General features: G+C 45.1%; 1 protein-coding gene across 2 annotated transcripts in view; it reads left to right on the top strand.

Annotated features, from left to right (window-relative positions):
- ARID1A (AT-rich interaction domain 1A) overlaps positions 1–26,933 on the top strand; it is a 69,498-nt gene that overhangs the window by 17,628 nt on the left and 24,937 nt on the right. For both annotated transcript variants that reach the window (XM_045997147.1, XM_045997138.1), the window contains exons 2-4: positions 8,961–9,173; positions 10,515–10,967; positions 12,212–12,319. In XM_045997147.1, coding sequence (XP_045853103.1) covers positions 8,961–9,173; positions 10,515–10,967; positions 12,212–12,319 — 774 coding nt within the window. The remainder of the gene's footprint in view (positions 1–8,960; positions 9,174–10,514; positions 10,968–12,211; positions 12,320–26,933) is intronic.

Raw genomic sequence — 26,933 nt, 5'->3', positions numbered from 1 at the left:
TTTTGACTGAGACTGATGCTTATTTAGGAATCTGGGAGTCTGAGGTGCATCCCGGGTGGTTTCTGTATTGGCCAAGCACTGCCCTCTAAAGACCATTGTTTGGCTAAGGAAACTGAATGTGCATCTGAGTTCTAGAGTCACTTGGTACTAGAGATGGGAGGTGTTTGGGGAAGAGAGCCTGAATGCTCCCAGACTTGACAGGAGAATTGCCTAAGGAGATTCCTGGCCCTCTCCCAGAGCTGCTATTCCTAATCTGGAGGGCCGGATTCCATTGTGTTGCTGAGGATATTAAGGTGCAACCTGGCTAGTGCTTCGCCCATCCCCCTCAACCCCAGCCCACCCCAGGGAACTGGTCAGAGAAGTGGGATGGGAACCCAGGTGTCTTCTCAGTCTAGTACTTTTCACCATGTTGTGCTGCTGCCTTACTCTTGAGATTAAAAAGTTGTTAAGAAGGGGATGTTTAATTTTATCAAATGGCATTTCAGTTCCTGTTTAATCATCTTCTTGGGGCCTTAACTGTTTTTAAAACCTGGGATTGAAGCAGTACCTAACAAGGAATTCTTTCTCAATAAGTTGTGTGGTTTCCTCAGAGGCTTTTGTAATTCTTTGGAAATGGGAGAGATTGGTTAGCTAAATTTGGTCTTTCAAAAAAGTGCTCCTCATCATTTTCAGAAGAGCATTTTCTTTGTGAAAGGTGGCTAATGAAAGTGCGCTGGTTAAGAAGGACTCATCGTTTGTTGTTCATTAGTTTGGTGCTGTTGCTGTACTATTTGAAGGGCTCTTTCTGGAACCAAAGAAGAAATAAAGAAAATACAGCCACCTGGTTGTGGTTTTTCTGGCATGCCTCTTCTGGGTGGACAGCTGTGAGATGGTTATTACAGTTGGCTCTCATAATCTGTTTGAGTTTTGCTAGATGATTCAGTGACTCTTACCCCTTTGGTCTCTTTTTTACCCTTCGTTAGTTTTCTGTGATCATCTGACCTAGAAGGATGGAGCATAGTTGCCTAAATATCTCTGAGCCAGGGAGAGAAGCCCCTTGTTGTCTGTCACTTTTAGAGACAGAGTATGGGTTGGAAGATCAAGTCTCATGTCTGGTTGCAGCCCCTCCTAGAGGTTTGGTCAGGCTGGTGCTTCAGGTGGTGGCTTTGAAATGAGTTCTTAAGTCTGCAGAAAGGAACATGCCCTAATCTAGAATTATTTCTAGATTCTAGATTCTAGATTCTAGATTATTTCTAGAGTAGGGTTGATAGAACTTTTCATTGAGTTTGAGTTATTTTTTCAAAGATTTTATGTATGTATGTATGTATTTGAGAGAGAGCACAAGTGGGCAGAGGGAGAGGGAGAAACAGACTCCCCGATGAGCAGGGAGCCCGGGAGCCCAATGCAGAACTCTGGAATCATGACCCAAGCGGAAGGCAGACACTTAACTGATTGAGCCACCTAGGCACCCCTGAGTTTGGATTTTTATCGCTTTCTTTTTTTTTTTTTTTTTTTTTTAAGATTTTATTTATTTGATAGAGATGGAGAGAGGGACCACAGGCAGGGGGAGTGGGAGAGAGAGAAGCAGGCTCTCCACTGAGCAGGGAGCCCAGTGCGGGGCTCTATACCAGGACCCTAGGATCATGACCTGAGCTGAAGGCAGATGCTTAACAACTGAGCCATCCAGGTGTCCTGAGTTTGGATTTCTAAATTTGTATTCTATTTGGACACGTAACAGAATTTTGAAAGTTTTTATTTTTATTTATTTTTATTTTTTAATCTCTTTGGAGAGGGGCACTTGGGTGGGCTCATTTGTTGGGCATCTGCCTTTGGCTTGGGTCATGATCCCAGGGTCCTGGGATCAGGCCCCGAGTTGGGCTGTCTGCTCAGCGGGAGGCCTGCTTCTCCCTCTCCCACTTCCCAGGTTTGTGTTCCCTCTCTCAATGTCTCTCTCTCTGTGTCAAATAAATAAATAAAATCTTTTTTTTAAGTCTCTTTGGAGAGGTGTTGTTAATATTTGTTTCACCATAGGCAGATGACCAGTTCATTTAGTACTTGGATGAACTAGCACTAGAATGTTTTCCATCTCTTGTAGAAAATTTGGGGGGTGATTCTTAGATTAAGAAGGATAAGAATCTTGGGCTTAGTGGATTTAATTTCCTAGATCAAGTGTTGGTATGTCTGAAGTGGTATTTTTCTTTTCCTATCATCAGTTTAGCTTCAGAAAATCTTAAATAATGTCTCTGGTGAGACCAGATAGGAGGTTAAGGAATGTCTTATTGTTGTCCTAGGTCATAAACAGTAGGGAAACCTGACTGTTTAAAATCCAAAACAGAATGAAGGAAGTCTCTTTATTTTAAGAGGCAGAGTCTGGGGGTGGAACTAAACAAGCAGGTTTCTGGGCAGTTTCTCTTCAGTTCGGGTAGGGGTCCTTGACCAATTTTCAAAGCCATGAAATACTGGAAGAGTAAGAAGAGAATGAGGCGGCTTTGGATACAGATGTCTGTGTGGCCAGGGAAGAGGGCACAATGAGAATGATTTATTCTGGTTAGCTGCTGTGTACCAGGGTATAAAGGGTGATTCTTTTTAGGGGAGTCTATTCTGTCCATCCTGAGATCCCAGTGGAGCCACGTGGAGCTTGGGGGAAGCGGAAAGCGTTGATTGGGAGAGGCCTTACCTTTTATATTTGTCCCTCCCTGGAATGCCCCTCAACAGGGGAGGGTCCCGAATGGGAACTGGATCAACAGCTGCCGCCTGTCCCTGTGATCACAGGAAGCCGAGGCCGGGTGCCTTTGTATGGGAGCTCCACAGCCAGACAATAGTTTGTGCTGGCGGGGCCATGTGGCGAGTCACGTGACCTGGGGCTGTTTTCTGCCGGGGTCCTTACCCATCTGTTCTCTCGGCTCTTTCTGGGTTATCAGGCGCCAGTCCAAGTCCTCCCAGGCAGCCAGCTTCATGGCCAGAGATTACGAGCACTAACCTTCCTGGCAGGGGCGGTGTGGCTTCGCGTTTATGCAGATTAGCCATGTGTTTCTCACTTCAAGGCGTTCCACAGGAAAAGCCTTTTCCTGTGTTTGGCTCTCAGTGGGCGGTTCCCAGCTTACTGTACTGGGACTCGCGAGCAGCAGGCATGCACGGGAGGGATCACAGTACACTGGCCCCCTCCCATTCCACCTCCAGTGCTACGTCACCACAACACAACCGCTCGCGCTCTCATACTGTTGGTGTCATTCATTCGGTGCCAAGATTGCTTTAAAAAATTCCCTTGGCCCCAGTTCAAACAGGAGTACAGCTGGGATGTGTTAGATTTTAGGCAGTCTGCCCTCAATTTGAGATGAGTTATAAATAGCAGTGCCGACTTCCTTAACTACCGCTCTCTGAGGTAAAATGCAGGTTAATTACTGTGGGAATCAATTAGGGGGTTCTTTCGGTTAAAGAGCCAGGGATGCTTTTTTTTATTGTTATTAAAAGTCATACAACAAATCTGGCCAGGAATGAATTGAAAGCACAAGGAGTAAGGAATAATATTTAGATGTCCAAATTCCAGGTTATGGCACGAAGTTTATACTGGCCCCAGCTAGTTGGCATTTAGGATGGCAGAACAAGTGGTAGTCAAGACTCCTGCATTCTGATGGACAGCTTTTCCTCAGCCCTGGCCCATCCCTCTCTACTCCTGTTCTTGCCAATCTTTGGGTACCAAATCTGACTCCTTAGGTTTGCCTGCCGCCTGGTCACATCCATTCTGTATCTTCGGATTGAGACTGAAGCCTGGAGCTTTCGGACTTTCATTTCAAGAAAATTAAGTTGATCTTTCTTTGGCGCCCACAGGAACACGGTGTGATACATTTTGGTGAATACTATCTTTCTGCTTGGAAGTTTGAAGGAGGGGGCCTTGCGGGCACTCTTCCCTGCTCTCTTCACAATCAGTCATGGTCAGGAGTTGGAGAATTTTGAAGTCCAGTTTGTTATATCTCAGCATCCCTGAGGGTTGTTACGGCTTTCCTTAGTGCAATAAGAAGTTGTCAGGGATTCCGTTAGCCCACTGATCTGGAGGGGCATGTAATTCCTTTGCCTGGATTAGGAGGACTCTATGCAAATGGTTAGTCTACAAGCTGTTCTGACTATATTCAGAGGGTCCTGCCTGCTAGGCATCTTTGCTTTTGATGCCCCTCAACTGCATCTTTTGATGCATTTTATTTGGCAGGCGGTTTGTAACATGGCCAGTGATCTGGAAAGAGATGAGTGGTGGATGGAGATGGATTTTTTTTCTTATGGCTCTTTTCCCCTTTTTTATTTTTATTTTTTATGAATGTAGGAGAGTATAGCAAGGGGCCCGACTTCTCTGATCAAGGGGGCATCATTTTCTTCTCATTTATGTGTCTTTGTGGCAGAGCCTTTGCTTTTGAAGTATAATCACAGTAATCTACTCCTGTGGTTTCCCATTGAAAGGATTTCCTCTCCATCATTCCCAGAGTGGAATCTCTGGCTCTTTGCAGCCAGAGTTTGGTGTTTCCCCATTCCCTGCCTCTTCCTTGGTGCCTGCAGACTGCTGATACTGGCTTTGCTGTCTTGGATGTAGTAGGGATTTTTCTGGCTTGAAATTGCTATTTTCCAATAAAGCTGATTAGTGATGATTTAAGGCCCCTTCTCTGTTATGAGAGATTGTAAGATGGCATTTCATCTATAACTGCAAATCGCAAATCTTTCACAATGGTTTGTAATGTCAGACGTGTGAGTTGGGTCTCTACTTACCTCCCCTTCTGATACGAGCAGATGTTTAGCTTTGACATGAGACCAGAGTTGTCAGATTATTTGAACTGAATATGTTTTAATTTGCAAAGCTGCATATTCTGTTGATTATAAACCTTTGGTGAAGGGAGGGGGTCAGAAATCTGATGTCCAGGAGGGGCAATGTCTTAATTTTATTTTTAGAATAAGGATTTCTTTGACTTGCATTTATTTTTGGTCTGCAAAGATTTCCTAAAGTTGATGGAGGAATCCTTGAAACCTTTATTAACTAGGCCGCTCTAAGTAACTGTCCTCGACTGGGAGTACAGGTCCCTAGATAGGAGGGAGAAAGAGATAATTTGCTTTTAGCCTTTTGTTTCTAAGCTGTGTGTGGGGATGCCTTTGCAGTTTGAGGACCTCTCTGGTACAACATGGCACATAAGATTCTTCTCAAAAGTGCTGCTTCTCCCCTGGCTGTTTGTTCTACCCTGCCCTCTTTTTTCTTTCGGTTTAATCCACATTTTTTTTTCTCTTCCCTCAAAGTCATAACCTGGTTTAGGGTGTGCCCCTGGCCTGTGGCTAGATGGTTTGATCTGGGCTTTCTCCCTATAGTATCCCCTACCTACTTCTTACAGTAGGGCAGCCTGGCACATTGAAGTTACTGGGCCCTAGCTCTGCACCGGCTTTCTGTGGCAGGGAGTGGAGGGGCAGGTAGTGAAGGTAAAACACCTGATCTCTGGCTTCCTAGAACAGTACTTTTTTTTGTTTCCCCCTAAGATTTTATTTATTTATTTGACAGACAGATCACAAGCAGGCAGGGGGTGGGTAGGGGAGCAGTCTCCCTGCTGAGCAGAGAGCCCAATTCGGGAGCTTGATCCCAGGACCCTGAGATCATGACCCAAGCGGAAGGCAGAGGCTTAACCCACTGAGCCACCCAGGTGCCCCCCTAGAACATAGTCTTGATGGATGCAGTTAACTAGACAACTAAGTGCCAAATCTTACGATTCTGAATTTACTGTAGGAAGTTTAGAGATAACAAGAGATCAGAGTGTGCCGAAGAATGGGAAGTGCCTTTGTGTTGAAGGGTTGGGTTTCTGCTAGTGGAAGCCATTGTGGACAGGAGGGCAGGGCAGGATACCACTGTGTGGAGCTGGGCATGTCGCTGTGCGGGTTGAGTCTGAAGAGTATATAACTGCAGCACACTGTGGACTTCAGAGCCAGGCAGAAGCACTGTTAATTGTTATTGATAATAGCTACTATTTATTGGGCATTTAAATGGTACTGTATGTAGTGTATTATGTGCATTTGTTTTTTAAGATTTATTTATTTATTGAGATTGATTGATTTGGGGTGGGCAGGGAGAGAGAGAGAGGCCAAGGCGGGGCTGGATCTCACAACTCTGAGATCATGACCTGATGAAACCAAGAGTCGGATGCTTAACCAGCTGAGCCACTCAGGCACTCCAGGTTGTGTGCATTTTAGGTGAAAAATTTTTCACTGTTTAGATGGACTTATGCTCAGGATTAGACAGTGATAGAGTTAGGATTTGAACCCAAGACTGTAGATTTATACATTCTTTGTTCTTTCTGTGCAGTACTCTACAGGATGTAGACAGGAATTTTGGAGCCCTTGGTGAACAGGGAAAGATGAAAATGATTTGTGAGCACTGCTCTAGAACTGTCAGTCCAGTATGATAGTCACTAGCTACATGTGGTTATTTGAATTTAAATAAAAGTAAATAAAAATAATTCAGTTGCAGGCATCTGGGTGGCTCAGTCAATTAAGTGTCTGCCTTAGACTCAGGTCTTAATCCTGGGCTAGAATGGAGCCAGCACTGGGCTCCCTCCTCAGCGGGAGTCTGCTTCTCCCTCTCCCTCCGCATCCCCCTCTCCCTCCGCATCCCCCCTTCCCCTCCCACTTATGCTCTGGCTGGCTCTCTCTCACTCTCAAATGAGTAAGAAAATCTTTAAAAAAAATAATTCAGTTCCTCAGTCACACTAGCCATATTTCAAGTACCTAAGTCACATGTCACAGAAAATTTTATTGGACAGTGTGTCTCCAGATCTCACTTAATAGTGTACATTAGAATCATCCAAGGATCCTAAGGAGTGGAGGGGGTTGGGGAGAGACCCAGGCATTCGTGCAGCCCCACAGAAAATTCTGATCTGTAGCCCTGATTGATAACTACTGCTCTAGAAGCTCCACAGTAATCATGGTAATGACCGTGTTGTGGGGAGACCTGGTCTGACAGATACCTAGAGTGGGCTGGTCTTTTCAGTTGAGCAAGTGTAGTCTCCTCACCTGGGGGCCACATGGACAGCAGCTGCAGTGGGGGTGAGCTGAGCATCTGGTCACTATGTGTGGCATCTTGTGGCCGTGTAAGCCCCTGAGCTCTTTGCAGGAGGGACTCGTGATGTTTTGGCTTCATTGCCAGGTGTATCTGGGGAAGACCCCATGCTATTTATTACTTACTAGTCCAGTTGTTAAATCTGAATTTCCTAAACAGTGCCAAAAGAGTTCCTGTAGCTCCAAAATTAATGACTGAGATTTTATTGGAGCTTCTTATTACAGAGGCAGGACTTGGACAAAAATTTGGTAGGTATGATTGTTGGAAACAGCACTTTAATAATATTGACATGTAGTAGTGATTTGGGATACGGTTTTACTGTGGTTCACTGTAGGTGAGTTCTAAGTTCTGGAAACTTGAAGGGTACTTCCATCCTCACTGTTACCTTTTTAGCTGAGATTTTGCTGCAACCTAAGAATTTTGACTCTGCTTTTTTTCCTTTTGGTGTTTAGAAGGACAGTTTCTGTGGCTTTTTGTCTTACCATTTTCCGTATAACAACTTGACTTTCCCTCTATTATAAAACACTTAGGTAGTACTCTGTCCCCCAAGAAAGACATGTACAGAAAACCAGTTATCTCAGTGTGCCTCCCTCCCCTTATCTTAGAGGGCTTTGATTGTTTTTTAAGGTCTTATCCACCTTAAATTATAGAACATTAGTTATAGAAAAGCAGAAGAGGAAGGACCCTAGGTATAATCTAGACCAGTGGTTCTTAAAGTGTGGCCCTTAGCCAGCAGCATCAACATCACTGGGGGAACTATTACAAGTGCATAGCTTAGGCCTGACCCTGAACCTGTAGAGTCAGACACTCTAGGGGTGGGTCTCATTAGTCTGTGTTTTAAAAAGCCCTCTAGGTGATTTTGATTCATTCTAAAATTTGAGAACCACTGAATCCTTAATTTGAGAGCTAATGTTATTCAGGCCCAGAGTGTTAATATCTATTCCCCATTCCCAATTCAACATTCGGTTTTCAAGTTTTGTGTCAAGTCCAGGCCTACTCTTCAACTCTGGTGTATCTATTTAAGGTCTTTAATGACACACCCCACCCATCAGTATAGGTAGGCATCACTAGCTGGAAAACATGCTGGACTCTGTCCTGTATATAGCTCCAGTAGGATAGAGTTATGTCAGAAAGTGAATGAGCTGATTGAACCTGTTGTCCCACATAGAGCTGAAAGAAAGCCATGTTAGTAGCCAAATACTTGTGAATTATACTTTAAGCTTCCATTATTGGTGTACCTGTATATCTTGTCCTTTAAGGAGATAAAAATTCTATCCTTACACATTCAAACCTTTGAATATTAAAAGAGATGAACTTTTCAGTTGAGATGGCCAAGGCTCTAAATTCAGAGTCAACAGCTGTAACTTAGCCATGTTACCCATTGAGAAGAAAGCATAAACGTAATTGCTTGTGCCATAGTGTAAACAAGCTACAGACTTGCAAGAAGAAAGAGTCCACCATTTAAAGAATAGAAGCATCTAGATACTTAAGTATTTGAATCCCCAACCACAGTATTGAAGCATTAGTTTTGATGGTGTTGAACAAGATGATGGCAGAGCATAGCAGCACTGGCCTCTCACATCTGAAGGGTCTTTGTTCTGATTTCCGCACTAGAGGGTGCATATATTCATTGGTTCACACCTGGCCTGTCCCTTGGATCTCAAGTAGTGCCACACTCACAAAGTAGTACATAGCTTTCATAGTGGTATTTTCATTTCACATAGGGTAAAACCAAGGTTATGAGGAAGGTTAAATGACTTGCCCGAGGATTACTGGGTCTGTACCACTACTTTTTCACAGTAACTGTTTTCCTATGTGGCATACAGATCTGTACGCTTGGGTTTATGTTCATATTGGCCAGAGGCTGTCAAAGCTTCAGGTTAATGAAATGCTTTTTATTTTGTAGCCATCCAGTCCAATGGATCAGATGGGCAAGATGAGACCTCAGCCATATGGCGGGACTAACCCATACTCGCAACAACAGGGACCTTCATCAGGACCGCAGCAAGGACATGGGTATCCAGGGCAGCCATATGGGTCCCAGACCCCGCAGCGGTACCCAATGGCCATGCAGGGCCGGGCGCAGAGTGCCATGGGCGGCCTCTCTTATGCACAGCAGGTAGATGGTGACTCCAATTACCTTAACCCTTGTTGCTGTCCGTGATCTGGACTTGAGCTGTAAACTCAGAATGAGTCTTTGGCATCTAAACCTCTCAACAGGAGCATAGGCCAGTGGGCTCAGTTGTCTACAGTATGCTGCTTACAAGGCCAAAGTTGTGGTCATCATGCCACGTGTGCTCACAGAAAAACTGTTCCCCGGCCATAGGCGGTTACCTTTGTCATCTGTGTCCTTTGACCTGGCTGGCCTGCTTGTACCCACTGAATAGTGATCTCCAAAGGATGTGGGGGAGAAAAGGCAGGGGCTGGGCACCAATCCACTATAATCAGGAAAATCCTCTCGTGCCTTGTCCCCTGGGAATGGAAAAGGCCCTTCGTGTTTCCAAAGGCCTTCGACATATAGCTGTCTCACTCAAAATGAAAGATTAGGAGGGACTGGGAATAGAAGAAAAAGGGAAGATTGAACAGTAGCGATGCTAACAGTGCTGTTACAAATGTAAAGATATCCCTCGTCTCCTTTTGTCTGGCCATCTGCACCATTATCTATTGTCATTTTTTGTTTTGACAGCATTTTCTATGATTTATATTTGAGTAATACTCATACTGAAAATGGTGATGGGCAGAATATAAAACCTAACTTTATTTCTAAGACTTTAAAGCAAAGTAGCTCTTTAAATATGGAAAATAGGATAATGTCACTCTGGGGTTTGTTTGTTTGGGGGCTTGTTTGTTGTTTTTGTTTTTCTGGTGAGCAGATGGATGGAGAGATGGATGGGTATTACGGGGTTGGTTGTTTTTTTGTTTTGCCTTCTTACCAGATATACCCCCAGTGCCTAGAATTGAGCCTGGTACAATCAAGCAAGTAGGCTCTTAGATATTTTTGAATGAAGACTGAATGAAAAAGAGAACCAGAGTAGCTTAATGATTTGCACACTGTCTGGGCTATTAAACCCTACGTTTTTCGTTGGCTGAGCCACGCTGCTGTTGACCATTTGTCGTGGCGAGGATACAGATTCCTAGCACTTACAAAACAGTTTAGGCTGTGATAAAGAAGAGGTTCCCTGGTGAAAATGGCTGCTCTCAAACTCTTAAAAGTTGCCCAGATATTAATGTCAATTTTCTGTAGACAAATGCAGTCCACTTGTAAACAAACCAACTAGTAACCCAGCTGGGCTGTCCTTCTGGCTCAGTTTAGAGAGGGATGGTAGGAAAAATCATGGGCCTTCTAAGTGGGAGGCTGGGCTTGCCTGCTTCCTATACCCATCCCCAGGCTGTAGTCGGATAGAATACCTTTCTTCATCCAGAAGAGTCTGTGCTAAAAGTATCCTTTCCTTTCCTACAGATTCCTCCTTATGGACAACAAGGCCCCAGTGGGTATGGTCAGCAGGGCCAGACTCCATATTACAACCAGCAAAGTCCTCACCCCCAGCAGCAGCAGCCACCCTACTCCCAGCAGCCACCGTCCCAGAACCCTCACGCCCAGCCTTCCTATCAGCAGCAGCCGCAATCTCAGCCACCACAGCTCCAGGCTTCTCAGCCTCCCTACTCCCAGCAGCCATCCCAGCCTCCACATCAGCAGTCCCCGACTCCATACCCCTCCCAGCAGTCCACCACCCAGCAGCACCCCCAGAGCCAGCCCCCTTACTCACAGCCGCAGGCACAGTCTCCCTACCAGCAGCAGCAACCTCAGCAGCCAGCCTCCTCGACGCTCTCCCAGCAGGCTGCATACCCTCAGCCCCAGTCTCAGCAGTCGCAGCAAACTGCCTATTCCCAGCAGCGCTTCCCTCCACCACAGGTAAGGTGCCCCTGCCTCTCGCCCTTGCCTCTTGCCCTTGCCTGCGTGTGACCACAGACAGCTTGGGGCTTGGTGTCAGGAGAACTTTGCCGTACAAATTATTCTCTCATGTGCACTTAAAAACCAATTAAACTGTGGGTAAACATGTTAACTGGATTGATTGAACTAATAAAGGCATAACCTTCTTAACTGCATTAAAAACCTGTGGCTCTTCTTACTGATGAAGAAATAGGGCAATGGGAAGTTGCATAGACCGATAAGAAATTAAAAGATAATGGGACTTTTGTTTGTTTTGTTTTTGTTTTTTTTTATAAACTAGCATTCAGAACTGAGCATTCAAGTGAGTTTGGTTCTTTTTGAAAAGTTAACTTTGGGAGGCTGTGTACTGTATGTTCATTCCAGCTGCCGTTACATTCTGCCATTGCTGAGAATAGTTTGGACCCCTTCATTTGAAACTGCCATCAGAGCTGACATCACATTCTTAGAACATTCTTTAGAACAGTCTCAGTGGTGGCAAGTTTGATTTGTTGAAGGTGGATTTGATTTTAGGAAATAGCTAAAATTCCTTTGTAGCCATGTCTGTGAGCAAGGTAGGTGATAAAGCCTAAAAATAACAATTTGGGCTTTATTCTTTTAAGAGCAAAAAAGAGGGGATGTGACCAGATGACAGGTCAACTAAAGATTCTGTGCATTGATGGCATTATTGGAATAAATATCTCATCCCAAGGCAGTTTCATTTTGAAGGAAGCAGTACTCATTTTATTGTAGAGGTTCTGGCATGAGGTTTGTTTTTTTTTAATTAATTGGTTTCATTCCTTGATTGATTATAAAAAACCTTGTAGTTAGCTGTACTTCAGCATTTAACCCCAAGGAATAGCTGTCTGTGCCGATAAATGGTCAGCAGTGCTGTTCAGAGTCTTAAATGCACTGTTGACAGTCTTTTTTTTTTTTCTTCTATTTTTAAGTTTTTAATTCCAGTTAGTTAACGTACAGTGTCATATTAGTTTCAAGTGTACAATGTAGTGATTTAACCCTTCCATACGTCACCTGGTGCTCGCTGACCTTCCTGTCTTAAGAGCCACACCTTGTATTTTTCTGCCTTCAGATAATATCGTGGGTAGTTGGCCAGTTTCTTGGTCCCACCTGCCCTCTGTGAGACACTCCTGTAGCCCTTTCACCATGAAGCAAGCTTGCCTGGTTTACCAATACCAGGCCTTCACAGCATTTTGTTTTTCTTATTTTAGGAGTTATCTCAAGATTCATTTGGGTCTCAGGCATCCTCAGCCCCCTCCAGTAAGGGAGGGCAAGAAGATATGAACCTGAGTCTTCAGTCAAGACCCTCAAGCTTGCCTGTGAGTATTCTTGCCAACCTCTAAAAGATGATGGGGCAGAGAGGAAAGCAAAGAAAACTGGTTTCTGGTTGGATGTTTTGGTGGTATGACCTAAATAAACAATTAGCTATTCCTTGAATTCAGGTTGAAAATTCTAAATAGGAATTTATGGACTGATCTTGTGGAATATCTGTTTTGGCTGGCTGCCTGGGGAATAGGTTTGGTGATCTCTATTTAGAGTTTTCTGGTTTCGTGTTTTATTTTTTTTTAAATCTTGGGCCCTGAGGCATGAACCAGGTAAGGGACAGAGAAGATGAAGATATTGGAAGCACTATTCGCTCTCTATCAAAGTTGAGAGAAGTTTCGGGGTTGTTTTGACCTTATTTTTGAGTGTTTAATTTTTAGGTTTTTGTCTTAGTATTTAGCTAGGAAGTGCGAGCTGGGGTGCATTCAGCTTGGATGGTCCCTTTGAGCATGGGCTGAGTAAAAGCAGTTTTTCTGGTTGTTTTGTGTGAATAGGTGCTTTTGTCTAGTAGAGTGCTTGGTGCCCAGATGCTTGATTGCTGTTTGTGGATGAACTGATTGTATCCTGAGAAAGGCAGTACATTCTGCTGATGAAGAGCTTGGGCTCTAGAGCCAGAGCTCCTGGGTCTGCATTTTGACTCAGCCACTAACTCTGTACCCTTGGGCAAGTCACTTAACCTTCTCCTGCCTTTGTTTTTGCATCTGTAAAATGATCCTAATCATGGAGCGGTAACTAACATGAGATAGATTAAAATAGAGTGCTCATGCATTGTGGGCACTCCCTAAATGTCAGAGATTCTCATTATCTCAGAGGACATACGGACTCTACTTGATACCTGAGAGACCGCACCAACTAGTTAAAAGTAGACTGGTTCTGGGAACACTTACCCCTCATCTTAGCTCTAGTACTATGTGCGGGCCAGTCACACAGGTTCTGAAAATTAATCTGCTGGGCACGGGAATAAAATGGGCTGCTCTAAAATCTAGTATGACCATTGGTAGACAAGCCCTCCATTACCAATCCTGATTCGGTTAGTAAATAGAAATTCAGCCACATGTGTCTAGATAAAAAAAGGTCTTTAGAAATCTTTATTCTACTCTGATTTGAAGCCTATCTCTTCAGTTACTCTGACTTGGGAGAAAATGATCTCTGGATCTTTAAGGAATAAGTAGGAGGCAGGAACTCTCATCATCACGAAGCCTCCCCTGGCTTCCCCTGAAGATCTCTGAGCCATAACCTGCGTGGGGCAAGGTCTCCGGATTCCCTCGGTACCCATTGTGCAGGCATCCCAGGCCATGGGCATAGCCACTGTCAGGCGGGCCCCCTGAGTCTGCGGACTTTCTCAGTTGAGGAATTGGGTGAGGATGTGTCTGGATAAGGCAATCCCTCTTTGTTCCCTTTTTATTAAGGACTGTTGCAATCCTTTTCTGCATCCCAGACCTCACTGGAATGTGTTTTTTAACCTGATTCAGTCAAAAGTGTGTACCTACTCCCTCCTCATCTGTGGTCTGTAGCTGACCGAATCTGAGTGAGGTGCTGCTGTGGCAAGAAACCGAATCAGTGGATTTTTTGCCAGTGCTTTAAGTTGCTCCCCGTCAGAAAGTTTCTGCTTGCTCCTGGTAATCTTCCAGCGGAACTGTGTCATTTTTCAGTCCTGAGAAGCTAGCATACAAACAGGGTTGAGAGCCTTGTACTGTCACATCCAGAGCTTCCGATTTGACCTGCCGAAGTGAGGGCACTGGCAGGAGAGGATTGTTCCTGGGCGGCCTATCACAGGGAGCCTTCCCAAGCTCAGGCTTCTCCTGTGAATTCATCCAAATGGGTCATTTGCTCTGTGGTAGAAGCTCTATGTGGGAGGTGAGTTGGCTGGGTTATTGGCATCTTGTTTGTTGAATTGCTTTTTATCCCTCTGCTATTTGGACTAAGAAACAAAAGGTGGTTATTCTTTGAAATTTTGGTTTGATGCCAGATTTGCCTACCCAGGCTGAGAAACCGTCACATTGGAAGAAAGGAGAAGTCGGGATTCCCTAGAAGGGGCCCACTCTTTCCCGAAGCAGTTGTGTCAAGGGATCCCGAGGTTTGCCGCTGCGCTCCTTCTCTCAGCGGGTGTTTGTGGGGCGCCTCTTGGTGTTTGGCTCTGGAACGGAAGCTGGGCTGACTGGAGGGCAGCCTCTCCAGTTCTCCACGTCCTCCTCTTTGTTCATTCACCTTACCACATAGTCCTAAAGGCTTTATGATTGTGACCCTTGATGTAAAGACTTATTATGTTTTCCGATCCTGATTATTACAAAAATTAGATTTTGAGGAGTTTTTGCTCTGCTGTTAATGCCAAACCATTTAGCTGCTATTATCCTGATTATGTTGTCCCTCTGTTTAAAATCTCTCAATTGTTTTTCATTAATCTTAGAATAAAATCCAAAATCCTTAATATTATGTAGGCTGCCCCCTGCTTCTGATTTAGGTCTGGAATGAGGCCTGAGACTTCGCATTTGTAACAAGTTCCTTGATGCTGCTGATGCTGTAGGCCAGGGATGGCACTTTGAGAACCTGTACTTCATCCTGTTTTGCTGTTTGCCTTGTTATTGACTTTGTCTCAGTTTTGTAAGGCTCCATGCTTTTTTCTGCTTCCAGACCTCTGCACAGACCCTTCCCTTTGCCTAAGACACGTTTCCTCCTAACTCCTCTTGTCATATTTCAGGCTACATCTTCAAGATTATTTCTTCAGAAAACTTCCTAATCAAATGTCAAAACTCAGCTTAAATAACTTCTGTGATGCCCTCACTGACTAAAGTCAGTTTTTATTTAAAAAACAAAAAAACTGCAATATTTAAGATACATTAAAAGGTATAAAGAGGGGTGCCTGGGTGGCTCAGTGGATTAAGCCTCTGCCTTCGGCTTGGGTCATGATCTCAGTGTCCTGGAATCAAGCCCTGCATCGGGCTCTCTGCTCAGCGGGGAACCTGCTTCCCCCTCTCTCTCTGCCTGCTTCTCTGCCTGCTTGTGATCTCTCTGTCAAATAAATAAATAAAATCTTTAAAAAAAAAAAAAAAAGGTATAAAGAATGATTCAGGGCATGAGGACCCACCTTTAGAAATCAAACCTTGCGGGATGCCTAGGTGGCTCAGTCGTTAAGTGTCTGCTTTCAGCTCAGGTCATGATCTCAGGGTCCTGGGCTCGAGTCCCACATTGGGCTCTTTGCTCAGCAGGGAGCCTGCTTCTCCCTCTCCAACTCCCCCAGCTTGTGTTCCCTCTCTCACTGTGTCTCTCTCTGTCGAATAAAGAAAAATAAAATCTTTAAAAAAAAAAAATCAAACCTTGCTCACATAGTTACGCACCTTATATGGCCCTCTGGGATCACTTCCCCATCCTTATACCAGGAGAAACACTATCCTGTATCTTGAGGTTTCTTTGCTTTACTGTCACCAGAGCAATTTGCTGATACTACGACACTTGGGTCTCTGTCACTTGATGGTAAGCTTCTGGAGAGTAGGCACTGTGTTACTGTGTGTGCCCCTAACATCTATCACATGATGCCCCAGACGAGTGGTTCTCTACCTTGGCTATGTATTAGAATTATCTGGGGAGTAAATGATCTTTAAAAACCAGTGGCTGGGGTTCACAGAGTTCTGACTTATTTGGGGTTGACAGCAGTTGACCAGCTGTCCCTGCCGATTCTGATTTGTAGCTCTGGTAGAGATCCACTAATCCAAACTGTGTCAGGTTCCTTTGCTAAAATAGACTGTCTTAACACCCGTGTTTTTTGTCAGTATTTATCTCAAGTGTAATTTCAATTACTTACTTGACACAAGCTCAGTGAGGGCTGACAGTCTCTGTCTTGCTCATGGCCATCATAGTGCCTGGCATAAAGTAGGCACCAATTCAGGGAATGAATGAACCTGAGCAGTATGTATTACATCGTTCATTCAGAAAGTGTATGTCTGACAGGGAACAGCTTGACCATATTGTAAGATTGTTGTTTTCACTGCGAGGGAAAGGCAAGTATCACGGCCTTTACGGGAAGGCCTAAACTCCATTTTAGAGGACGAATTAATTTATTTGTGCTCCTGACAGTGTTTTTAGGAAGAAGTGAGGTTAGGGTTTGTCGTTTATCTTGTAAAATAGCTACTACTTCACCTTACGGTAAGAAGGTTCTTGTAAGGGAACCTCTAGGTGTTTTATTAAGTCTTTAATTTCCTTTAGTTTGGGGCAAAATCTTTAAGGGTCTTATCTGAAAATTAGTATCTGACTTTTGATTATAATCATTTCAGGGAATGACTTGGAGTTGCATCTTTAAAAGGTTCTGCTTAAATGATTTACTCAAGTGTATGTGGTTTCCCTAGAATAATGAATGCTTCCCAATTTTTTTCTTACTGGGGCACATTTGTAAATTTACATTATAGTCTGAAAGTGTACTTGGGATAGAGCTTCCATTCAGTGGTGGAGAATAGATACAGGATTGAAAGCCCAGATCTGGAAAGGTTAACTAGATCAGTGCTTCTCAAAACTTCAGCATGCAGTGAGAATCATCTGGAGATTAATTAAAACACAGATTACTGACCTCTACCCAGAGAGATTCCAGTTCAGTAGGTGGGAGTAAGAATTTGCATTTCTAGCAAGCTCTCACATGGTGCTTAAGTTCCAAAAACCATATTTGAATAACAGTGGGTTTAGGTAGTAGTCCTTTAACAAGGGAAGAAAAAAAATCACAAGACTAGGAAGCCACAGTGGTAACTGAATAACAGTGGTAACTTACACTGTAGTGTAAGTCTTGGTGATCTGGAGGGAAGGCCGTGGCTTGAAAATGGTAGAAAGAAAAGATCTTGACTTGGGCGAAACAGACTGCCTGCAGCCGTGGCCCCAGTGCAGTCTGTTCCTGGGTAGGGCAGCCTTTAACTGCAGTACCCCCCTGGGGGTTCTCCGTGTGCCACTCACTGGATTCCTTCCAGAAGTTGGTCACCAAATCCCAGTCTACCTCAGAAATGGTTTTTGAATCTGGTTCCCCCTGTCCTATCCATTGCCTTTTTTTTTTTTTAAAGGACCCTGTTACTTCCCACCTAGTATCTTGCCCTGGCTGTTTTATTCCTTTTCCTTCCAAGTCTGTCCTCACCATAATCACCAGAGTACTCATCTTAAAAAAAATCAAATCCGGGGGGCGCCTGGGTGACCCAGTCCGGTAAATGTCTGACTCTTGGGTTTGGGTCAGATCATGATCTCAGGGATCTGGGATTGAACCCTCCATCGTTGTCAGGTTCCCCACTCGGTGGGGAGTCTGCTTATGTCTCTTTCTCTCTCTTTCTCTGACTCTCAAATAAATAAATAGATCTTTAAAAAAAAATTCTGGCAAGTGAACATTACTGCTTTAAAAACCTGGCTACCTCTTGCCTATGCGTTTAAGCCCAAGTGTGACACAAGTTCTTTTGTGATCCGGAGGATAAGGATATTTAAACCCAAACAAAAAAAACGGTCGGGGTGGGGAGCGGCTGGGTGCTTCAGTGGGTTAAAGCCTCGGCCTTTGGCTCAGGTCATGATCTCAGGGTCCTGGGATCGAGCCCCACATCGGGCTCTCTGCTCCGCGGGGAGCCTGGTTCCTCCTTTCTCTCTGCCTGTCTCTGCCTACTTGTGATCTCTGTCAAATAAATAAATAAAATATTTTTAAAAAATGGTTTCCCATCCCTCCAGTAAAAGCTAGTACAGTGTTTGTTGTGATATTCTATGGAAGGCAGACAGGCATTAGACAAGGGTTAGACTTTGATGACTTCTGAGGTAGCCTGTGATTTGAATATCACTTGGTTGCTGCCCTCAAGTATTCTTCTTTGTTTATATAGTAAAACAGAAGAATGTATGCCTGAATGTTATAACGGGTGCTTTCCTAGTTTGGGGAAGACAGTGATCATTTATGTCTAAACAGTTGAGGAAAAACATGGTAGAAGTTTCAGAATGACCTAGATATGGACATACTTGGGTGGTTGGGAAGGAAAAGTATAGCCTGAGCAGAGGCCAGGTGGAGGTGAGGTATAGTATAGATGATACTGGGGGACTGGTCAGGATCAGGCTTCTAGAGGATAGGGAGTAGCAGGAGGGAAAGCTAGATTACAGGGCTTAGGGCCAAGTAAGCCATTTGAATTTGAACTTAGAGTCCTGCAGATAGGCTGTCCAGTAACATGATAAAATTAATGTTACAAAAAGTAATCCATTCATGTATAATGTGGTTTGAAATGGGGAGAGTCTGGAAGCAAGGGGAGAAGTTAAACTGTTGAAATAATTCTGGTGAGAGGTGTGGAGTTGTACCCCCTCTGTCGCGTTTGCATAGCCAACTAGTCCTAGTTCTGAGCTATGCAGGAAGGATTCTGTAGAACTGGGAGAAAGCAGGCAGAAAAATGTAATGATCTTGAAGGGGGGTGGGGAGAAAGAGATTTCATTTACAGAAATAGAAAGGTTAATAGGAAAATTCATTTTGGGGAACTCATTTTGGGGAACAGCTAAGTTCCATGTAGTGGAATGTTTAAAAACAAATGCTTAGCTGCTAGTTGGAGACAGGAGACTGCACCTTGGGTAAGAGCTGAGTCTGTGTCAAGTCAGAGAGCATAGAGCGGTCTGTGGAGTGATTCATCGTTAACCCGAGGAAGGAAGGAGGCCTCCCAGGCCCTGGCTTATGGAGGGAGGAGCCAGTAGGAGTCCTGGACAGTGTCTGTGGTCACCAGGTAGGAGCACCCAGCAGAAGCTGGTCAGCTTGAAGGAGGACCAGGAAGGGTTGTGTCTATTTATGGAAGCCCAGGGTAGGGGGGGATGGTCCACATCACATTTATAGTTCAGAGAATATAAAGTTGGATTCGTCAGGAAGCCCGTTATGGGGTCCCTTTTTATGTATGGGGAGGACCTGAGGTCTGAGGGCTGGAAGAAAGGAAATGAACAAGGGAAAGGCGTAAAGGTAAAGAGCATTCTCGAAAGGCATTGAAAGGAAGGAGCAGCTGAATCAGCCCGCATTCCTCTGCTTCATCTGAAGACCCGCATGTATATAAGGCAGATGGATTGAAGGGTGAAGATGCTGGCAGAATATTAGGAGGGTATAAACAGACTTATCTTTCAGGAGTTGTGAAAGAAAGGAATCAAGGGGACTCACTGGGTTAGCTCACAAAGGACACTGTACCCTTGACTGGAAAAGTCTGAGAGGCTGCAGTCGAAGAGCTGGATCATACTTGTTTCTTCTAGAGAGGTAGGCGTGGAAGTCATTGATGCTGGGAATGAGGTGGAGAATAGGATTAGAATTTTTTCATCTCTATTAAATTATCTGTAGTTTTTTGGTTTTTTTCTTTTAAACCACTTGCATTTCCAAGCCCATCTTTAGATTTCACTTAATAAAACTGTAGCTATTAGCACTCATGTTTTACTACTGTGGTATTCTCATTCGCAGAGAGCTTGGGTTACAGTGATCTGGAAAGAGGAAATGGGAGGGAACTGTGTTGTTCCTGTAGAATCCAAATCTTAAGAGGGCAGGAGTAAGGCCAGGAAGGGAGCTTACAGGCAACACCAGTCCTCCTAGAAGAGCGGGAATTCAAATGTACTGAGTAACCACTCCTTTTTTATATTAGAAGAAACTAAGGATCAGAATCAGGATTTGAATCCAGCTCTCTATCTCTGATATTTCAGATGAAATATTTCCCTAGCAGCCCACCCAACAGAAGAAAGAAAGTCTGATCCTCTGTTCAAGTTTAGCCAAAAGCCTCAACCCCTTTGCCATTTAATATTTACCAGACTTGTCCTGAAAGGATTTCCATTTCACTTTTGTTTTCCCAGGCCTTCTTGTCAGGGAGGCACAGATGAGTTGTGAAAAGGGCAGCTGTGGTACAGGGAAGGGTGGGAGAGTGAACATGTCCAAGTCGATAGGGCAGGTCTAGAGGAACTAACCAACTAGGGAATCCCCTCAGAAAGTGGAAAGCTGACTAGAGTTTTGTTCTTTGGTTCCCCCTGAGTTGGACAGGAGCAAGTCCTATTCTGTGCCTTTCTTCTTAGAGCACAGTGTCCTGATTAAGGCTAATGTTAATCAGGTAGAGCCTTGTTACTGAAAAAATGTGGTCCATTATCTAGCAGCACAGACGTCACCTGGGAATTGTCTTAGAAATGCAGGTTCTGGGGCACCTGAGTGGCTCAGACTTGGGCATCTGCCTTTTGCTCAGGTCGTGATCCCAGAGTTCTGGGATCGAGCCCTGTGTCAAGCTCCCTGCTTGGCAAGAAGCCTGCTTCTCCCTCTCCCACTCCCCCTGTTTGTGTTCCCTCTCTCAATGTCCCTCTCTCTCTCTCTCTCTCCGATCTCTATGTATTAAATAAATAAAATCTTAAAACAAACAAAAACCCAGTTTCTCAGGTCCCACCCAGCTTTATTGAATCCAGCAGTGTTAACAAGATCCCCAGGTGATTCATTTGTCTAATGGTTTAGAAGCAAGGAGTTAGACCCTGAGAACGGAGAGTAAAATTTTCAGATGAATATCAAGCTGGGGACTTTGGAATACAATGAGTTCTACTGACTGTGTCTAGTAACACTTATACTCTGAGTGGGGGACATAGGAGGGGGAGACCACCACCACTTGTTTTGTGGTGCTTTGGGGGGCCCTGGTTCCCCATGCCTGCAGCCCAGACCCCTTTGTGGGGCCACCTGCAGCTCCCAGCAGACCTGTGCAGCCTCATCTCCAGCCACTCAGGCGTGCCTCAAGCTCCTCACAGCCCCCAGTCCTTCCTGCCATTGTCTTCGTACTGAGTCTGCTCATCCACCTTCCCGCTCTGTTAATGTCCTGCAAAACTCCTGCTTCGGCTTCAAAACCCAGCTGAAATACTTTCTCTGGGACTCCCCCAGTTTCTTCCTGTTGGCCTGGCATCATGCGGGCGCCTCTGCGTGGGCATTGGGTCCACATCCAACTCCTGGGCCAGGCAGCCGGCTACTCGGGAAACCTGTGCTGAACAGTCCAGGTTCTTGCTGCCCACCTGAGCTTGGCAGCCTGCTTCTTGTTAGGTTTACTGGGGGAAGTGACAGAAATCCTCTGAAGGCTTAAAAAATTGAAATGCTTGAAGGATTTAAATTTTACACTGTGTTGCCTTTTGTCACATTTCATGGTAAAAGGAAACAGGCCAACAGTTTTTGCCTAGGCTTTTTTGATGGCTTATTTTCAAGAGGCTAATAACAAAAATGCCACTGGCAATTTTGGTACTCAGAGAACCTGGGCCTTTCTGAGGTTGGTGACCTGTTTTCTTTATATCTGACTGTGTATCTGTGCTTGTTCCCCTTGAATTGTAGCCCAGGTGCTCTCAAAAAGTCTCAGAAAGGAAATCCCCACCCCCTCTGTCAGATCTGCCCAGACTGCTCAGAGCAGCATGTGCTTTGTGCAAGTAGCCGTCCCTTCTCTCAAACGCTGGTTCTCCGGCAGGGCTGGCCAATCCGCTTCTCCATCTTAGTCACGCTGCTGGGCCCTGATACTGCCTGGTGCCTGCTGGAGCCTGTGCGGCTCGCCCCACACTACTGTATGCTTGTTCCTGGGCCCATTTCCTGTTTCTATTCTAGTCACTGGTGGCTCAGCTCTGCTTCCTGCCTGTGTGTCTCACACAGATTCCTCTTGCTAGAACCTTTTGTTTTCTTCAGAACAACTTCAGTCTGAAAACGAACAGCCTCACTTCTGGTGTGATGGCCCCTGGGGTGAGTTTGCCCTTCTGAGGGCTGGCAGGAAGTACCTCCTTCCCACCCAGCAAACCATACCCCTTGGATTCGACCTTGTTCTTCAGGTTGTCCCCAGCCCTGCTACAGGAAGCTGGTGGCTCGTTGCTTAGACCAGAAATTGCTCTAAGAAGACGAGCTGGGATCTTTGGCCGTTAAACCTGTCTTCACTCCCCAGCTGCGCGGGGTTGTCAGGACTGCTGCTTTATCACCTGGAGCTTATAAACTTGTTTCTCGCTGCTGCGGAAGATACTTGGTACCCTGTCTAGCCCAGACCTCCCTAAAGTCCGGAGAACACTTACACGGGGTTGGGCAGGTAGTGCTATCCTCAGCAGAGTAAAAGCTTGCAGAGAGTATAGAGATGGAAAGAAAGCATGTGCTGACTCAGCCTTCTGTCCCGTGTGAGCAGTTCGGCGGCCCCCGACCCCCCACTCTGGCGTTAGAGTGGGAGGGAGAAAGTACAGGGAGGTTGTAAAAAAGGGAAGAAGTAAAGGAGCTTGTTCTGGACAGATATATTTTAAAGTTCTAAAACTCCTCCGTTTTTCCCGAGAAGAGGGAATATTCTCTTGGCAGAGAATTTGCCTTGTGAATAACTCTGTTCTCCTTTCTTCCTTCACAACTGTTCTTTTGGGATCATCTAATAATCCCACGTCAGATGCAGTGGTTTCTACAGTGAACCGTAGGCCTAGGTATGTTGAATAGAGAGGGATTTAGTATAGGGATTTGGGCTTACAGAATTGCTGGAAAGATTGAGGAAGCGTGCTCTAGGCTCGTCCTTCAGGAGCAGGACCTAAAACTAGATTTCACCCACCCGGGAAACTCCTACCTTTAAACCACTATCGTATTATATTAATTGCTCTACATCTGCTGTCCAGGGATGCGTAAGCTAGAGTCAAGAAGGAGCAGCTGCTGCCACCAGAACCAGCATCCAGTTTACTGGAAGACGAAGCCAAAATGCTGTTGCAGGAACAAGTGAAGGAGACAGAAATATGGTCTCTGCCATACTTTGATCTAATCTTGAGTTTCCTCCTAATTAGTAGAACCTGAACTATATCTAAACCCATTCACAAGGGGATTTTAGGGTTTTTAGCTTTTTAACCCCTACAATTAAGAGAAGAGTACATTAGGGTGCCTGGGTGGCTCAGTGAGTTAAGTCTCTGCCTTCAGGGGCGCCTGGGTGGCTCAGTAGGTTAAAGCCTCTGCCTTTGGCTCGGATCGTGATCCCAAGATCCTGAGATCAAGCCCCGCATCGGGCTCTCTGCTCAGCATGGAGCCTGTTTACCCTTTCTCTCTCTGCCTGCCTCTCTGCCTACTTGTGATCTCTGTCTGTCAAATGAATAAATAAAATCTTAAAAAAAAAAAAAAAAAAAGGCCTCTGCCTTCAGCCCAGGTCATAATCTCAGGGTCCTGGGATCGAATCCCACATTGGGCTCTCTGCTCAGCGGGGAGCCTTATTCCCCCTCTATCTCTGCCTGCCTCTCTGCCTACTTGTGCTCTCTCTCCCTATCAAATAAATAAAATCTTTAAAAAAAAAAAAAGGTAGAATGGAGACAGCATGAGCTGTTCCACAGAAAGTTCACTACACTAACACAAACCTGACACCCCTTCCTCTTACTCCCTAACCTTACATATGAGGAACCTAAGACCCAGAAAGGGTAAAGGACTTGCCCAAGGTCATTTAGTAAATGAAAACATTCTGTTTCTGGACTTCCAGTCCAGTGCTTTTACTATGAGGACCAACTCCTATAAAGGATCAGGGAAAAGCTTCTTTATGAGAAAGAATGCCATATTCACTTTGGAGAGGAGGAAGAAGTTTGTAGAGATATGGGCCTGAGATTTTTAGGCAAAGGTAGTGATACTGTAGTTTCTGGATTTAGGTCTACTCACCAGGAAGATGTAGGAAATACTTTGGAAGGAAGAAACCTCAAAAACCAGAATTTCCTGCAATTCCTGAGTCAGCATATGGATGAACTCCGTTGCCTTGGTGATCATGGCTTTCTTCCACCCACCCCCCCCCACTTCCCTTTCTCTCCTATTGGTGCCTTTTTTTTTTTCTTTTTAAGATTTTATTTATTTGAGAGACAGCGAGTGAGCATGAGCAGGAGAAGAGGGGAGGGAGAAGCAGACTCCTCGTTGAGCAGGGAGTCCGATGTGCAGCTCAATCCCAGGACCCCGGGAATCACGACCTGAGCTGAAGGCAGACACTTAACCAACCAAGCCACCCAGGAGCACCCCGTTGGTGCTTTAAAACCTTCTGTAAAGCTCTTTGGGAGATTACCTCAGTGAAGTGCATGCCCCAGCTTCTGCCATTGTCCTTCTCCAAAAAGACCCAACAAAATCAAAAAATGGGGCCTCCCAGATATGTGATTGCCAAGCTGTGTCTCATCTGTCCTGAGGGCTAAAGGGGTGTTTGGGCTTTTTGAACAAGAAATAAACCAAGCCCTCCTACATATGCTGTCCTTCAGAACCAATAGGGCCCGCCTGCACCAGAGTGAGAAACTGTTCCACCAAACTGGGTCCAGAGGGGAGGGACCTCGGGGTATGGAGCTTTGTTAACATACCTGATAAATCAAGCATAGAGCGAGTTCTGTTGTCTTTTTTCCATGTTTTTAAGATATTTGGCATTCAGTCTTTGGGGAATTGGGCTTGTTCTCTTGCGCCATCCACTTCCACAGCCTGAAGCTCTTCCATCTTCCCCGCTTGGTGTCAGCACGGAATTGGCTAGTATTGTGACATAATCTCTGATTGCCATTGGGCGGAGCTCACCTTCAAGCGGCTACAGCGGCTAGCTTGCTTCCCATTTGACCTTTTCCAAGGAAGCTAAGAAGCCATGCCTTGTTGAAAGTGGAAACTAAAAGTTGAAGGCTCAAGCTGAAAGTCGGCAAACCTGTCCCTTTAAGGCCAGCTTTGATGTGGGAGGAATATTAAATATTGTTTATGGAGATAAGTGAAGGTAATTTCCTGACATTTGGGGGAAGGTAGGAGAAAAATCAAGTTCCAAATAAACTGAATCAATCAGTATTCAGAGGAACTGTTATCAAGAATATTTGGTCATTTTCCCTTCATCTGCTTTTAGAACTTTACTGTGTCTTTCCCTGTGTTCAGAGTTGTTTTTCTGGTTTTAAGGCCTTTGGGGCTGATGGTTGTCTGTTCTGGTTTAAGATGCTATTCAGTCCCTACTCTCAGATATGTTTGTTACATACCTTCCCCCAAATCTTTGGATTTTATCTAGACCAGTAGGCCATGGTAGGGAGGGCCACTGGCAAATACATATTTAGGGGTTTAAATACCAAACTCAGAAGGCCATTGAGCTCCCTGGACCTCGGTCTAAGCTGTGCTCAGCACAGTGCCAACCTTGCCTTCGCTAGTTACGCACGTCGTATCTTTGCTTTCTGGTTGCTGAGGGGCAGCTACGTGAGGTGGAAGCCTAAGGCCACACATCCCTCTCCCTTACACTTCTCATATCTAGAACTCTGCCTTCTTTTCTGTGTTTCTTTCCTCTTCCCTTTCCTTGACCCTTGCCTTCCTTGCTCAAGTTCTAGGATTTCAGCTGATGATCTTGGTGGAACCAGGTCTATATGGTTGACTTTCCTAACAGGAAATGCTTAACTTGGGGAAAGTAGGGAGTTCCTAACTTCTTTGCTTTCTCAAACTTTACAGTGCTTATTTCCTGCTGGGATTAGAACAGCCCCTTTCCATAAATATGCACTGTTCTTGACTGCTCTAACTCAGGCCCAGCTCTGACCCAGTTTCAGGGGTGTGTGTGTGTGTGTGTGTGTTTTCAGATTTGAGTCTGTTAGCTAGTGACCCTTAAAACACTGTACACTTTTGGCCAAGAGGTGGTTTCTGACTAGATAAGACATTCTCTCCTGACCCAAGTGAGAAGCCTTTGCAGAGGAGGGGTGTGTGTCCAAGGCTAGTCAGATCGGTAACATGGTATTTTATAGGCCTGGTGGGGACTGAGACAAAATTGGAAAACAAGGTTTCAACTGATTGCTACACTGTGGGGAGTTCTAGGATCTATTTTTTTCAGGAGTTGGGAAACTGGAGTTTTTAATGTAAAACCTCAGAATTCTTAGAAGGATCTGTATGGGAGTGTTGTTCAAGGGTTAAAAGGTTCTCTGACTCCTGTGGGTCTGTCCCTGCAGCTTCATGTGGACTGCGCATGTAGCTTTGGCTCCCTCGGAGCTGGCATTTAGGATTTTCTGAGGTTGGAGGCCAGCTGTGGCCAGAGACGTCTACCCATTGCCCACTCTGCTTGTGTTTGGTGTTTGTTTTATTGGTTTGGGGAGGGGGAAGCGCAGGGGAGATGTTGAGCAGAAGCACTCAATGTGATTAAACCTCTAGCCGAGCAGATCTGTGGGAGCAGAATATCGACCCCTGGAAAATCAATGGCTGCCGCAGTGGCCAAGCTGCTGTGTGCAGGGGCTCCCACCGCAGGAGTGTAGGCAGCCCCACAGTCTTTCTTCTCCCCTTTCTCACCTCAGAAATGCCTTCGGCCCCCACCCAAAGGGGCAGACCTACCTCAAGAGATTTTGCTGAGGTGGATTAGAACAGCGGTTCTTGTATTTTTGTAATTAGATTGAAATTTCTCCAGTGACACAGAGCCCCGCCTCCCGACAGCCTCCTTTCCAGACATTCCTTCCCCGCACTGCAGTTCAGTCATCTGCTCTTACCCAAGTGGCCAGGGCCTACTCGGGCTTGTACTTGACAGTTTTAGACAGGAGAGTTCATTCCCTTGATGTCAGCACCCAAGAGTCCCTTCTCCATGTGGAGGTCTAGAGCTCAGGTATGGGATTATGGTGGGGGAATCAAGGTTAAAGGAAAAAGAGGAGACTGATGGAGATTGGGTCTACAGAGGATGCTTTTGAGTAGATTATTCATTGAGTAACTTCTCAAACAGGTTGTCT

Source organism: Meles meles, chromosome 1 (assembly GCF_922984935.1).
Source record: "Meles meles chromosome 1, mMelMel3.1 paternal haplotype, whole genome shotgun sequence".
Classification (NCBI taxonomy): Eukaryota; Metazoa; Chordata; class Mammalia; order Carnivora; family Mustelidae; genus Meles; species Meles meles.
The sequence above is the reverse complement of the archived record's forward strand: the minus strand, read 5'-3'. Positions and strand labels throughout refer to the sequence as shown.